This window comes from Nanorana parkeri, unplaced genomic scaffold, assembly GCF_000935625.1.
Source record: "Nanorana parkeri isolate BGI_ZX_2015 unplaced genomic scaffold, ASM93562v1 scaffold1612, whole genome shotgun sequence".
NCBI classification, from domain to species: Eukaryota; Metazoa; Chordata; class Amphibia; order Anura; family Dicroglossidae; genus Nanorana; species Nanorana parkeri.
This window is the reverse complement of record NW_017307880.1, coordinates 92206-105087: the sequence shown is the minus strand read 5'-3', so window position 1 is coordinate 105087 and position 12882 is coordinate 92206. Positions and strand designations below refer to the sequence as shown.

The 12882-nt window shown below is 42.8% G+C and overlaps 1 protein-coding gene across 1 annotated transcript in view; it reads right to left on the bottom strand.

Moving 5' to 3' along the window:
• Positions 1-1261: 1261 nt before the first annotated feature.
• HSD17B1 (hydroxysteroid 17-beta dehydrogenase 1) overlaps positions 1262-12882 on the bottom strand; it is a 24109-nt gene continuing 12488 nt past the window's right edge. Inside the window, exons 2-6 of the mRNA XM_018570858.1 lie at positions 9727-9888; positions 7781-7960; positions 5623-5716; positions 2405-2588; positions 1262-1423 (exon numbers count right to left, since the gene is read on the bottom strand). Of these exons, the coding sequence (XP_018426360.1) occupies positions 1262-1423; positions 2405-2588; positions 5623-5716; positions 7781-7960; positions 9727-9888 (782 nt within the window). The remainder of the gene's footprint in view (positions 1424-2404; positions 2589-5622; positions 5717-7780; positions 7961-9726; positions 9889-12882) is intronic.

The following is a 12882-nucleotide window of genomic DNA, read 5'->3' as shown; positions in this document are numbered from 1 at the left end:
CTGCCACACGCACCCAGGCTGGCCAGCCTGCCCCCATCAGATGCGGCTCTGTACTCGGCGGCCGCTCGCTCGCTCCTCAAGGCTGACCTCTGGAGGCCCCCACGGGCGGCCCTCTACAGTGCCTGATCCAGCCATCCCGGATCGCATACCGGGCCCCATAGCGACCGTGTAGGTCGCTATGGCGGTAGTTATGCCACTGCTTGTGAGGATACTTCCCAGTGGCCTTTTGATGATGGCAGCCTTCCTAGGATTGATGTTGGAGAACATTTCATTGGGAGTCAGCTGAGCGCTATGTTGTACACATCTTTCAATACTCAAAAGCTTTTACACTTCCATCAGGAAACTGTCACTGTAAAAACTTGGTGACCACTGAAGATTTGCAAGCTAAATGGATAATAAACTATATTTTCAATATGCCTGTTTATAATTGATTATTTAATGCTCACCTGTACAAAAGACCCCTGAAGCGAGTTTACTAGGAAATTGTGACTCTCTACTTACCTTTGATGAGAGGGCAGGCAGATTACAGATAATTGCCCCAATGCCAGCACCCCAACTGGACAACAGGACTGCTGAAGAGCCTAGTTAGTGGCAATAAATAGGACTTGTTCTGTAATGTTGCCAGGATCTGTGAATGGAGAAACTACAAGTCCTGTCTGCTACTGGTTCCATTGCAATAAAAATAATACATGTACGTTTTTTGCATTTATTTTGTATTTTTTATAAGTGGACTTTGCCTTTAGGAAAAAAGGACATGCTTTTGAGGATAGTAAGGTGCACATTTGCAATAGAGAGGAAAACTGGTTCCCAAGAGGAGTGAAAACGGTCAGGCTACGTCAGACTGGATCCACCATCCTTGAACAGGTGTAGGGGCCAACAGAACAAGTCCCGTTGAATGCAGCTAACTACTGGTAGCCAAACGTTCAGTAGTTATGGAGAGCCCTGACAACACAGTAGCTTTAACAACATAAACTTCACATTAACTGCTCAAGAATAGGTTCTGTACTTCTAACTTGCACAGATATTTATTAGGCTGAACATTATAAATGTAGCAGTTGTTACTGGCAAATGTAACAGTCACAGAATGTGTAACAGATCCTTTAAAACTCTCCTATGCACAAAAACAAATAAACTCTGAAATTAGAAAATCAGCATTTATTATGCATGTCATGTTGATGTCAAAATCATGAAAAGACCATAATATAAAGACAAACAGTAGTATTGCAATATGATCATGTTCCCTCTTGGTAGTTCACTGTTGTCACTCCTTTGGCTTTGCTTCAGAAAACACAAACTTGTGCATAGCGTGGATGTACTCTGATCCGCTTGCACATGATAACTTCAGCTTTGTCAGTGGCATGAAAAACTGTGTGGTGAAATATCGGAGTGATGGTACTTGAGCCTCAATGGCTTCCAGAAACACCTGTAAACAGAAATTATTCAGTTTGGTTTCAGTGTCCATGCAGTATGCCATACAATCAGCAACCTAAATGATTGGTAGGAGTCACTCACAGGTGTGATAATGATTGGTAGGAGTTACTGACCAGGTGTGATAATGATTGGTAGAAATCACTGACCAGGTGTGATAATGATTGGTAGGAGTTACAGACCAGGTGAGATAATGATTGGTAGCAGTCACTGACCAGGTGTGATAATGATTGGTAGGAGTCACTGACCAGGTGTGATAATGATTAGTAGGAGTTACAGACCTGGTGTGATAATGATTGGTAGGAATTACTGACCAGGTGTGATAATGATTGGTAGGAGTCACTGACCAGGTGAGATAATGACTGGTAGGAGTCACTGACCAGGTAAGATAATGAATGGTATAAGTCACTGATCAGGTGTGATAATGATTGGCCGGTGGATGTCACTCTCCTTTCCCAGGAGAGTCATGAGACAAGGGTTCAGCATGTGTGTACAAACACAGGAGCAGTGTGTCTCTGTGTCCTGACTCAGTATTATCTGTGCTGGAACAGACTATCACTTTCAGGAGACCAAACATTTGGCCACTTACTGTGACCCTGAAAACTCCTGCATAGGAAACCTGTTGAAAAGGTGTGCTGACGAATAAAAGTTGGTGAACTACAAGTTGGTAGGTGGACTGAGTCCTTCAAGCCCTACATTTGAAGCAACACCTTCATAATATCTACAATAAAACATGAGTTAAAACCTTATAAACTAAAAAAATTCAGTAAACATAAAACTTCATGACCTGAAGACCTGTCTGTGCCACGCACAGTAAACCATTCATTTTATTCTCCCATCCTGCACTGTCAGAATGATAGGGAGAATACAGCTGGTACTGGAGATGGTTATTGGTTCACATACTGTAATAAATAAATCTGCGTGGACAATGATTCTTGCCCATAGCTATAGGTATCAAACTTCTTGGGTGGCATACCTGTAAGATTTCATCTGTGTCCTGAGCCACATCTTGGAAGATGGCCTGGCAGTGCTGTAGGTATTGGGCGTACAGGGAGCGGGTGTCGCTGTCCACATTCTGAAGCTGGCTGTTACTGGGTTCACCATTCTGGAGTTTGTTCATAAAATTGGTGTTCACTGGACCGCACTCAATGAGACTTACACTTCATTCATAGACAGAAAGAAAGAAGAATAAAATACAGTACTTGTTCACAAATGTGTGTTAAACCTTAAAGTGTTAATAAACTCTCAAATAAAAGAAATCATATCATGCTGCAGACCTCAGCACTTACCGGGGTGCAGGGTGGTGTTTGCTTATAACCTGTGGTTGCCAGGCATTCGATTTTTCCAATCCTTTCCCCTTTCCATGGTTCCTGTCTCTGGTGTCTCAGTTCCTTTACAGCAGGAGTGAGCAAACTCTGGCCCTTCAGCAGGGGTGAAACTACAAACACCATCATGCATCTGTCTCTGGGCATCATGCCTGTGGCTGTGAGAATCTTGCAATGCCTCATGAGCTTTGTAGTTCCACAACCGGTGGGGGGGGGGGGCGGAGTTTGCCCACCTCTGCTTTACAGGGTCCTATGAAGCCACCTTTGTGTGTGTGTTCCTGGCTGACAGAATGGGAGAGTCTCCTTGTGTCCACAGAAACATATAGCCTCGGCAGCAAGCCACTCTCCTTTCCTCCCTGCGAGTGATTGACATTGGTTGGAGCCGGCACTGTCCTGAGTGCACTGTGCATGTAACGCAATTAAGGTGTACACTAAAAGAAGTTAGGGGAAGTGGCACTGTACAATGCTGGCATTGAATTACTGATAATGTAAGTGTATTGTGGCCACACAACTGTAGTCACTGTTCAGGTATACTGAGAGGCACATCCACCGCTGTCAGAATACAATAGCTTTGTGGGGGCTGTTTAGCGTAGATGGGGAATCAAGCTTTTTTTTCTCTTTCAGCCTGCGAGGCTGAACCAGAAAAATATGATTAGTATATGGCCAGCATTATAATGTTCTCTGCCCATAAACTATGGAAACAACATGAACTCTATGTTCTATTCCCAGGATTAATATAACCAGGGGATGGAGTGGAGGGACAATAATAGGATGTAAATACAAACAAGGACAGAAACAATTAACAGAAATGTGAAAGTATAACTTAGGTCAAACAGGTGAAAAAAAACATTACACATCTATAAGATGCAACCATAGGAGCCTGTCAATGCCATACCAAAGCACTTAAAGACTAGTGTTGGAAACGATGAGCCTTGCTGCTTTCCAGACTAAGAACAACTAAATAAAGAAGAAGAGTAAGAGGAAGTGCACAAGCCTAGTGTAGTTAATGAACATTGTAATTACATAAGTGAGACGCATGTACGAGAATACCAGTTCATGTCTCTGCATACTCCACTAGCCAGAGGTATGTAATAAGATCAGCAGGACTCTAGACAACCAGAGAAGATAACAATCAAGTGAGCAGGATGACAAATAGGATGAATTCCTCGAAGCGCATCCTGCTCCTTGACACATATGCAGAATTGGGAGGTACTTGGAGCTTTGTAGTCTGGACTGCTCACTTGGCCATCATCATCTCTGGCTGTCTGGATTCCTGCTGATCTGATTACTTATTGCTGGCCCTGGGAGTAGTTTGTGTTACTCAGAAAGCTGTAGGTGCTCATAGGATAAATATGATGGCAGGATATTTTAACAAACAAACCCATTCACTGCCCAAATATATTCTACAAAAATGCATGTTTAAAGCAGATCTATAGACAGAGATAAAAGCTTCACATTAGAAAATCCTTAAAGTGTATCTAAAGCCCAAATGTTTATTTTGTTAAATATGCTAGGAAAGGGTTAGGACCTCTGTCAAGTTTTTATTGTTTCCTGTGTACCTGCTGGGGAGAATCACACTACATTGTCACCCAGACTGAAGCTGAGGGAAAATCCAAAAATGTAAGGTATCACCAGAACAGGAAGTAGAAATTTTCCAATAAGAACACATTTTTTTGGAAACAATTGTATGAGATGATTTCCTTCGGTTGTAGAAAACGTGAGGTCATGCACAGGGCCAGATTTACTCTCTCTGCTGCCCCAAGGCCAGGTACCTCAATGCGCCCCCTCCCTCCCTAAGGAGAATGGCAACCAGGGTTAGTTTTAACTTTTTTTTATCACTTTAAAAAATATATATATTTATTTTTTAACTTTTTTTTTAATCTTATTATTTTTTACTTATTTATTTATAATTTTTTTCTTATAATTTTTTACTTTTTAATTACCTATTTATTTTTTATTTAATTATTATTTCTTTTTATTTTTTAAATTTGTATTTATTTTATTATTTTTTTAAATCAATTTTTTATTTTTTTTTCCACTTAACTTTATTGCTATCACACAGGAGCTACCAAGCCCCTGTGTGATAGCATTTGGAGGTGACAGGTTCCCTTTATTAAACCTGTCACTTCCAGTACAGGAGTTTTGGCACAGCACTGTGCTCCCGTGACAGCTGAGATGGGAAGGCTCTCACTGTTTTACTCCCCGCTCTCCATCCTGAAGATTTCCAGAGAGAGGCGGCTTGCGAGGAGAGAGGTACACGGCAGCGGGGGGTGGATAGACAGGACAGACCTGCCCCGCTCTACATTTAGCCCTGCTTGTCCAAAGCAGGGCTAAATGTAGAAAACACCTACCCGCCTGGCACTCGGAACTGCATGTCCTGGGCGTCGGCAGAATCTACACCCCAGCCACCCCTCTGCTCCCTGCCGCCTCGGTGGCCTTGTGGAAAAAACGGCCCTGGTCATGCACCTAGCTGTGCTGTCCGGCAAGGGTAAATGAATATCAACAGTGGCTGAACAAAATGGCACATTTTTTGGCAGGTAAAACCGTTCCTATATACTGTATGTGTATTTTACAGCTTGCTAAATCACTTCCAGGGTGGACAATCAGCAATTGGTTTATGTGCAGATCAGAAAATATTTTCCCTGTCTTTGTTCTTGTACAGTATAAAAGGGACATATTTATCTTTACTACTGAGTGCTGGTGATTTCCTGACTTTCCTTTGTTCTTGTACAGACATCCTTATTCTTACCCCTTACCACCAAAATCACAGGTTTTGGGTTGCAATCGTCTAATGTCTATAGGCACTTAAAGACGTTGCTGCTGATTTTATCACAAGTACACTTTATAGTTATACAATTGCAGTACTCACTGAACATTAAAATGCTGTAGAACAATAGCCAGACTCTCACAGAATCCTTCAACAGCAAACTTACTGGCACAATACACATCATTAAATGGGATACCTGGAATAAAGGAAAGAATAGTAGGAATGTAATCATAATGATATATTTGTGATATTTGTGCCATTATGCAGAGCGCTCTTCAATATATATGTATAAAATGTAAGTGATATAGCATCATACACAGTGAAAGTATGCTATTAAAGGCTGGGTAAAAAACAGCTGTAAAATACATATTCTCCATAGATACAGATGAGTGCCGTCACCCTTGGACAGATAGACTGGTATTACTGGCAGTATCCAGGTGCCCCCACATCTAACAACTGGTAAGCTGCAATTTGTTACATGTTTGTTCTTGGGGTTAGTCATGCTTTAAACCTTTCACTGCCGCCGACCTAAGGCTTACGTCATTGGCAGCAGGAACCTGTAAACAGACATTCATACGCTTATTGTCCCTGCATGCAAAGAAGCAGTTTCAGCGCTGTCATTCTGCAACCTCTGTGGCCAGGATAAAAAAAAAATCAAGAACGATCTGTGCTTGATTAGTTAGAATGAGGCGCAGAGGTGAAATTAGGGGTCATAGACCCCAAATGTCTCCCTAATGAGAACCTGAACAACCTTTTGGACCCCTTTCAGTCCGGCTTTCGCCCTCAACATTCCACTGAAGCAGCCCTCCTAAAACTCACCAATGACCTAATAACAGCTAAAAACAACGGCCACTATTCCTTACTCTTGCTATTAGACCTTTCTGCTGCTTTTGACACTGTTGACCACCCGCTGCTCCTCAAAAAACTCCACTCGCTTGGCCTACAAGACTCTGCTCTCTCGTGGTTCTCCTTCTACTTATCTATGCGCTCCTTTAGTGTCACCTACAATTCTAACTCCTCCCCTCCTCTTCCTCTTTCTGTAGGGGTTCCCCAAGGCTCTGTCCTTGGACCCCTTCTCTTCTCTATCTACACCTCCTTCCTTGGCCAACTAATAACCTCACATGGCTTCCAATACCATCTCTATGCCGATGACACTCAAATTTATATTTCCACTCCACAACTCTCCCCCTCAGTGTCCTTGCGTGTCACTAATCTACTAACTGACATATCCGTCTGGATGTCACAACATTTCTTAAAACTCAATCTTTCGAAAACTGAGCTCTTGATATTTCCTCCTGGCCGTGCACCTTCCCCCAACATTTCAGTTGAGATCGATAACACAACTATCCAGCCCTCCTTTCATGCTAAAGTCCTAGGTGTCATCCTTGACCCGGACCTCACCTTTTTTCCCCACATCCAATCACTATCCAAATCCTGCCACCTTAACCTTCGTAACATCTCCAAAATACACCCCTTCCTCACCAATGAAACCACAAAACTACTCATACACTCCCTTGTTATCTCTCGTCTTGACTATTGTAGCTCCCTCCTCATTGGCCTTCCACTACACAGGATATCCCCCCTTCATTCTATCATGAATGCAGCTGCCAGACTTATCCACTTGACCAACCGCTCAGTGTCTGCAACTGCCCTCTGTCAATCACTACACTGGCTTCCACTCGCCCAGAGGATAACATTCAAAATATTAACAGTCACTTATAAAGCCATCCACAACTCTGCCCCCTGATATATCTCAGAGTTTGTCTCAAAATATCACCCCAACCGTCCACTCCGCTCTTCCCTAGACCTCCTGCTTTCCAGCTCCCTAGTCAACTCCCTAGTCAACTTGGAGGTGACAGGTTCAATAAAGAGAACCTGTCGCCTCCAAATGCTATCACATAGGGGCTTGATAGCAATAAAGTTAAGAAAAAATGTTTTTTTTTTTATAAAAAAAGAAATTACATTAAATAAAAGTAAAAAATAATAAGAAATAAAAATTAAATAAACAAAATAAAAAGGTGATTAAAAAGTAAGAAATAATAAGAAAAAATTATGAAAAAAAAAATCAATAAGGTAATAATTATAAAAAATAAAAGACACTGTGATGTCGCCTCAATGGGCAAGTTTACAGTGTCTGTTGGAAGGGACTCTTTCCATTTACCAAATTTACAAATGTTTTGGTATCTTAGTAATGTGGCATCTGGAATGTCTTTTTAAATTCATGGCAATTTCTGAAATCCCGCAGTCTCTGGTTGTTTACCTTGCAGGCCTCCTACACTGCCGGAAATGATGATATGTCCAGATCTCCTCTGCTTCATTCCAGGGAGGAAAGCTTGGATGGTGCCAATCGTCCCAAACAAGTTCACGTCAAAGATTTTCTTCATGGTGTCATAGGTGTGGCATTCCAGAGGACCCATCAAACCAACACCAGCATTACACACTGCGTGAAAAACAGTAACTGAAGTAAAGCAATGCAAAGTTCCAATACAAAAAACACAATGAAAATGGCAATTAAGAAACAAGATATTGTTGAAAAGAAGAAAAATGTCCAGAATCAATGAAGAAAACCTTAGGTGAAAGACATTATTTGCTAAAGAACTGTGTATTAGAAACAATTACAATTGTGGCTAGCACTTTTGCCTTGCAGCATTGAGGTTGAGTCCAGGTTTGGTAAGGACTAGGGATGGTCTCGATGTTCGAGTCGGGCAACAGTTGGACTCAAACATCGGCAGTTCATGTGTTCGGTGAACACACGAATTATCAGGGCATTCGGCGGGCGAACGGCACAAGTGCCTTGTGAAGCCCTGATTGGGTAAAGCAATGCACCTGACCACAGGTCAGGTACAAAACTTTACCCAATCACAGCACAGTGCACTGTGAGAGCCATGATTGGGCAAAGTAATGATGACTTTGCCCAATCATGGTTTACACAGCTGAGTCCTGTCAGGTGCCGGACAAATGTAAACAGTTGGGCGGAGCTAGCTAGCTGTCACAGCTAGCTTCGCCCAATTGTTTATATTTTGCTGGCATCCACTCGCATGTGTGATCGTTGCGAGCGGACAGGTCAGTGGGCAGCGAGTTTTTTTGTATTATTATTATTTTTTTAATTTCGTCGAGCCGTCGTCGTCATGGGCAATGCTGGACGTCATAATTGACCCAAGGATTAGCAATAAATGAATTGTCAAAAGCCTTTTTGTGTTTATATTTGAAATTAAAGGATTTTTTTTCTAAAAGTCTGGACTTTTCATTTAAATTTATTTTAACGCTTTAGTGAATGGATAGGGGTACAAGTACCCCTTACTCATTCACAAGGGGGGGCGCACCTGGGGTATTAAAGGGGTACCCTGAAGTGAATAAGCCCCCCTGCCCGCACCCCCACAACCAACGCCCCAGGTGCTTGTGGGTGGAAGAGGCCCTTGTCCCCATCGGCACGGGGACAAGGTGGCTCATGTTCCCCCCTTTCCTGCCCTGCCAGGCCTTTGCTCGGATCAAGGGTCTGGTTAGGAATTTTAGGTGGGGCCCCATGTTTTTTCTCCCCCCATTTTTTGGGGGGTTCCTTCTTAAAATTCTTACCAGACCTTAGGGGCCTGGTATGACTTTGATAGGGAACCCCACGCACTTTTTTTTTTTAAATGGTGTCACTCCTAAATTTCCTACCAGATATAAAGGGTCTGGTATTGTTTGGGAAGGGGGGACCACATGCTTTTTTTTTTCTTTATCAATGTCATTTTTTTACATTATAAATGTCATTTTTGCTGCAGCAGGTTCTATACATCGTACAGATGTGCCACTTGTGCAGTGTAGTGGGACCCCCCGGGCACAGTATTTAAAGGAATTTTTCATTTTTATTGTTTCACTTTAGGCAATGTTAAAATCACTGCTCCTTTAAAAACTGTATTTTTTTAAAGTGTTTTTTTCATGAGACATGTCCCCCAGGGCAGTAGTGGATCCCCATACCCCTTTTATGGGCAATAACTTGCATATAAGCCTTCGAAACAGTGGACATTTGATTTTCTGAGTTCTGGTCCCATAGACTTTCATTAAGTTCTAAGTTCGAGTTAGAACTTTTTCCATGTTCTAAAGTTCGGGTTAGAACCGAACTCAGGTGTGTTCAGCCTATCACTAGACGACGACAACAGTTTCTTCACATCATTTCACAGCTGGATGGTAGAATAGGGTTTATATATCATTTCCAGTGAGGCTCACCAAGAATGTCTACCCTTTGTTCTTTGATCTTCTCAATTGTGCCAATCATAGACTGTTGGTCTGTGACATCCATCTGTAGGATCTCAAAGGTGTCAACATGGCAGTCACGTACACACTCCAGTAGTTGTTCTTTCTTAGAAAGGTCACGCATAGTGGCATAGACTAGAAGCAACAAATATAACAAAAGATACAGGTTAAGTGTATGTCATCACACTGTAAAATGTATTATCATGGGCAATACGTTTAAAGGCTAAAAAAAGAACCTATGTGGCTTGCTTCCACTGTTAAAAAAGCTCCTGGCCAGGAAGGGGGTGAAACACCCTGGTCTTCAAGTGGTTAACAATATGAAAAGGGCATTAAAAAAACAGAAGGAACACTTTATTTTAGTTACAACAGATTCAACAAAACGTTGTAAAAAGGAAGCATAGCAGAAATTCAAAACAAATGACAAGTTGCAAAGACAGTAAGGTGATTCTCTTTTAGGGCTAGTTAACACCAGCCCCAGTGCCTTCTGGTTCGATTGGTGCCGGAACGCACTGGATTGCATTCTGGCCGGCTCACTTTGTTTTGGGACGGGAGGGGGCTTGATGGTGCATTGAAGTCAATGGCACCGCAGCCACGCCCTCTGGCCGCAGTGCGATCGCCTGCACCGGAACGTGTGGCACATCAATGCGGTCCGAAAAAATAGTGCTCCCACCCCAAGAACTAGCCCTTAGGATGTGGAACATTTTGAAGATAGTTTTTATCCTCTACAGAATGGTTTTAATGAAAGCTAATAGGTTGGTATAACTTTACAGGTTATGGTGAGAAGGGACTAAAGCAAACAAAAACTCATCCATCCAAATCAGTGCGTAGCACAGTAAAAGCCGTTCACACATACTTCGTGACCTGCATTTTACCGCAACGATGCAACGCAGGTCACCACAAGTACAAATAGAAATCAACTCTTTTCCATGTGTCACATTCACAAAGCAACATGAGTGTGATGGGCATTGCACTGCGATAAAATGCAAACATGCTTCATTTTATCCCAGAGCACTAGATGCCACCACAGCTCACCGCACAACAGCACAGCTGCTGAATGTACACAATGTACACTCCACATAAAGTTAAAAAAACAAAACATTTTAACTGTGATACACTGCTTGTAGCGTTTTAGTGGACAGGCTTGTGTGAACAGGCCCAAAAAACGTCTTAAAACAGAAGGTATTCACATGTCCCGTTCCATCACATATCCCAATAATAAGTGGACCTTCTGTTTTAAGAAGGCTTCACTGTGCTACAATCAAAGCTAATTAATTGGAAAGCAGTATAGTGCTGTGGGGTGTGACAACAGTTTCTCCTGATATTGTTGGGGGAGGCGCTTTGTAGTGGGATGGGTGGCTGTGTTTGACAGACAGAGAACAGTGCTGTCAACTTCTCTCTGTCCAGTCCCGCCCACTTCACTGACATCACTGGTTGCCAGGACCTCGTCGGGCTGCCAGCCAGAGTGTCCTGCTTAGCTCCCTGGCAATCAATGATGTCAGTGAGCTGGGCGGGAAGCTGGACAGCGGGAAGAGCTCTTAGCAACCTGGGAAGAGCTCTTAGCAACCTGGGACACTGTGCCCGACCCTCTCCCCCCCCCACACTTGCTGCCCCCTAATGATATGCCGCCTGAGGTGACCGCCTCATTATAGGGACAGCCTTGCGAACGCACACACACACATACCAAAACAACCAAAACAGACAAAAAACATTGTTTTCGATATCCCACAGTTGAGAAGCAAGTACATTACAGAGTAAACCCCCGAAAAAGTTGATATACTGTAGCTAACATTACCGCTTTCCATTAGCATGTTATCGCAGCACACTGTATCCCAACGCAGGTCATTGCATAGCACTCCATTGCACCACGCTCGCTGCCATGCGGGGACCTGAATGGAGTGTACACATTGTACACTCCACATACATTTTTTTTTTTAAAGAAAAAAAATGTAAACGGTGACAGTGGCAGCATTTCAGTGGACGGGCTAGTGTGAATGGATGCTTACTGAAGATTGGAAGTGATATCCATAAGGATTATGAGATTATGGGAATTCAAAATGGCCTTTTATAACATAAAGGTCTGGAGGATCTGGAGTGGCTTGCCATATAGAAAGAAAATGTTCTACAGATTAGAACAGTTTTCATGCAAGTAATTCCAAGGAGGTGGTTGATTCTGAGTACGCCATTTATAATAAAATTCTATTTATGCCTAACACAAACATTTACAAATGGTAAATGTTTCGCTGGAAATTTTCAAATCGGCTTCTTCAGCAAGTCGGTTAAAAATCGTCTTTTCTCAAACTTCGGGATCCCAAGGGGGCCACATACTGCTCGAATTTCACCCTAGTCAGCAAGACTTGGACAAAATTTGATCAATTTATACCCAGCTTAAAGTGTATTTCTACTTTTGCAGCCAAATTGGGATAACACCTGTTTTATATTTGTTTTATGTTATGTTTCCAATCATATAACATAAAAAAAATGCAGCTCATCCTTTTTTAAAGGAGAACTATGGGGTTAAGTCTTTTCCCCATAGTTCTCCTTAGGGTAACGGGGGGACACAAACTAGTGTCCTCCCGTCACCCTAGACTCAGTATACCGCGAGCTGTAGCTTGCGGTATACTGAGACGCCGCAGCTGAAGCGGATCCCGACAATTGTGCCAGGATCCGCCCAGCTGCGTGACTGACAGCTGGCTCTGCCTATCTAGAGGCAGAGCCAGCTGTACCCGCCCCCTCCCCCGTCCGTTCCGCCAGTCAGAGCTGACGGATCGGAGCGGGGGGAATCCAGCCCCTCCCCGGTCGCAGCAGAGAGCCGTGACAGGATCGAGAGGTGAGTGAACGCCGGTATGTGTTCGCTCACCTCCCGATCTAGTCTCATTGTCACAGGTCGGCTAGAACTATGAGGTGAGTGAAAAGCACTCCTTTAATTGTTTTAAAAACTGTTGGCACTTGTAATCTAGATGAACAGGACTGTCTGTCCTAACAAATGAGGCTAATGCTTCCCTTGCTATCTGCTGCTTTTTTTGTATTCTGGCAGCTGCTGCCGTCAGAATAAAATAAAAAAAACAGCATGGGAATGAATAGCTAGGCTGCTATTTAATATACATTTTAATAATAATAAAAAAAAAAAAA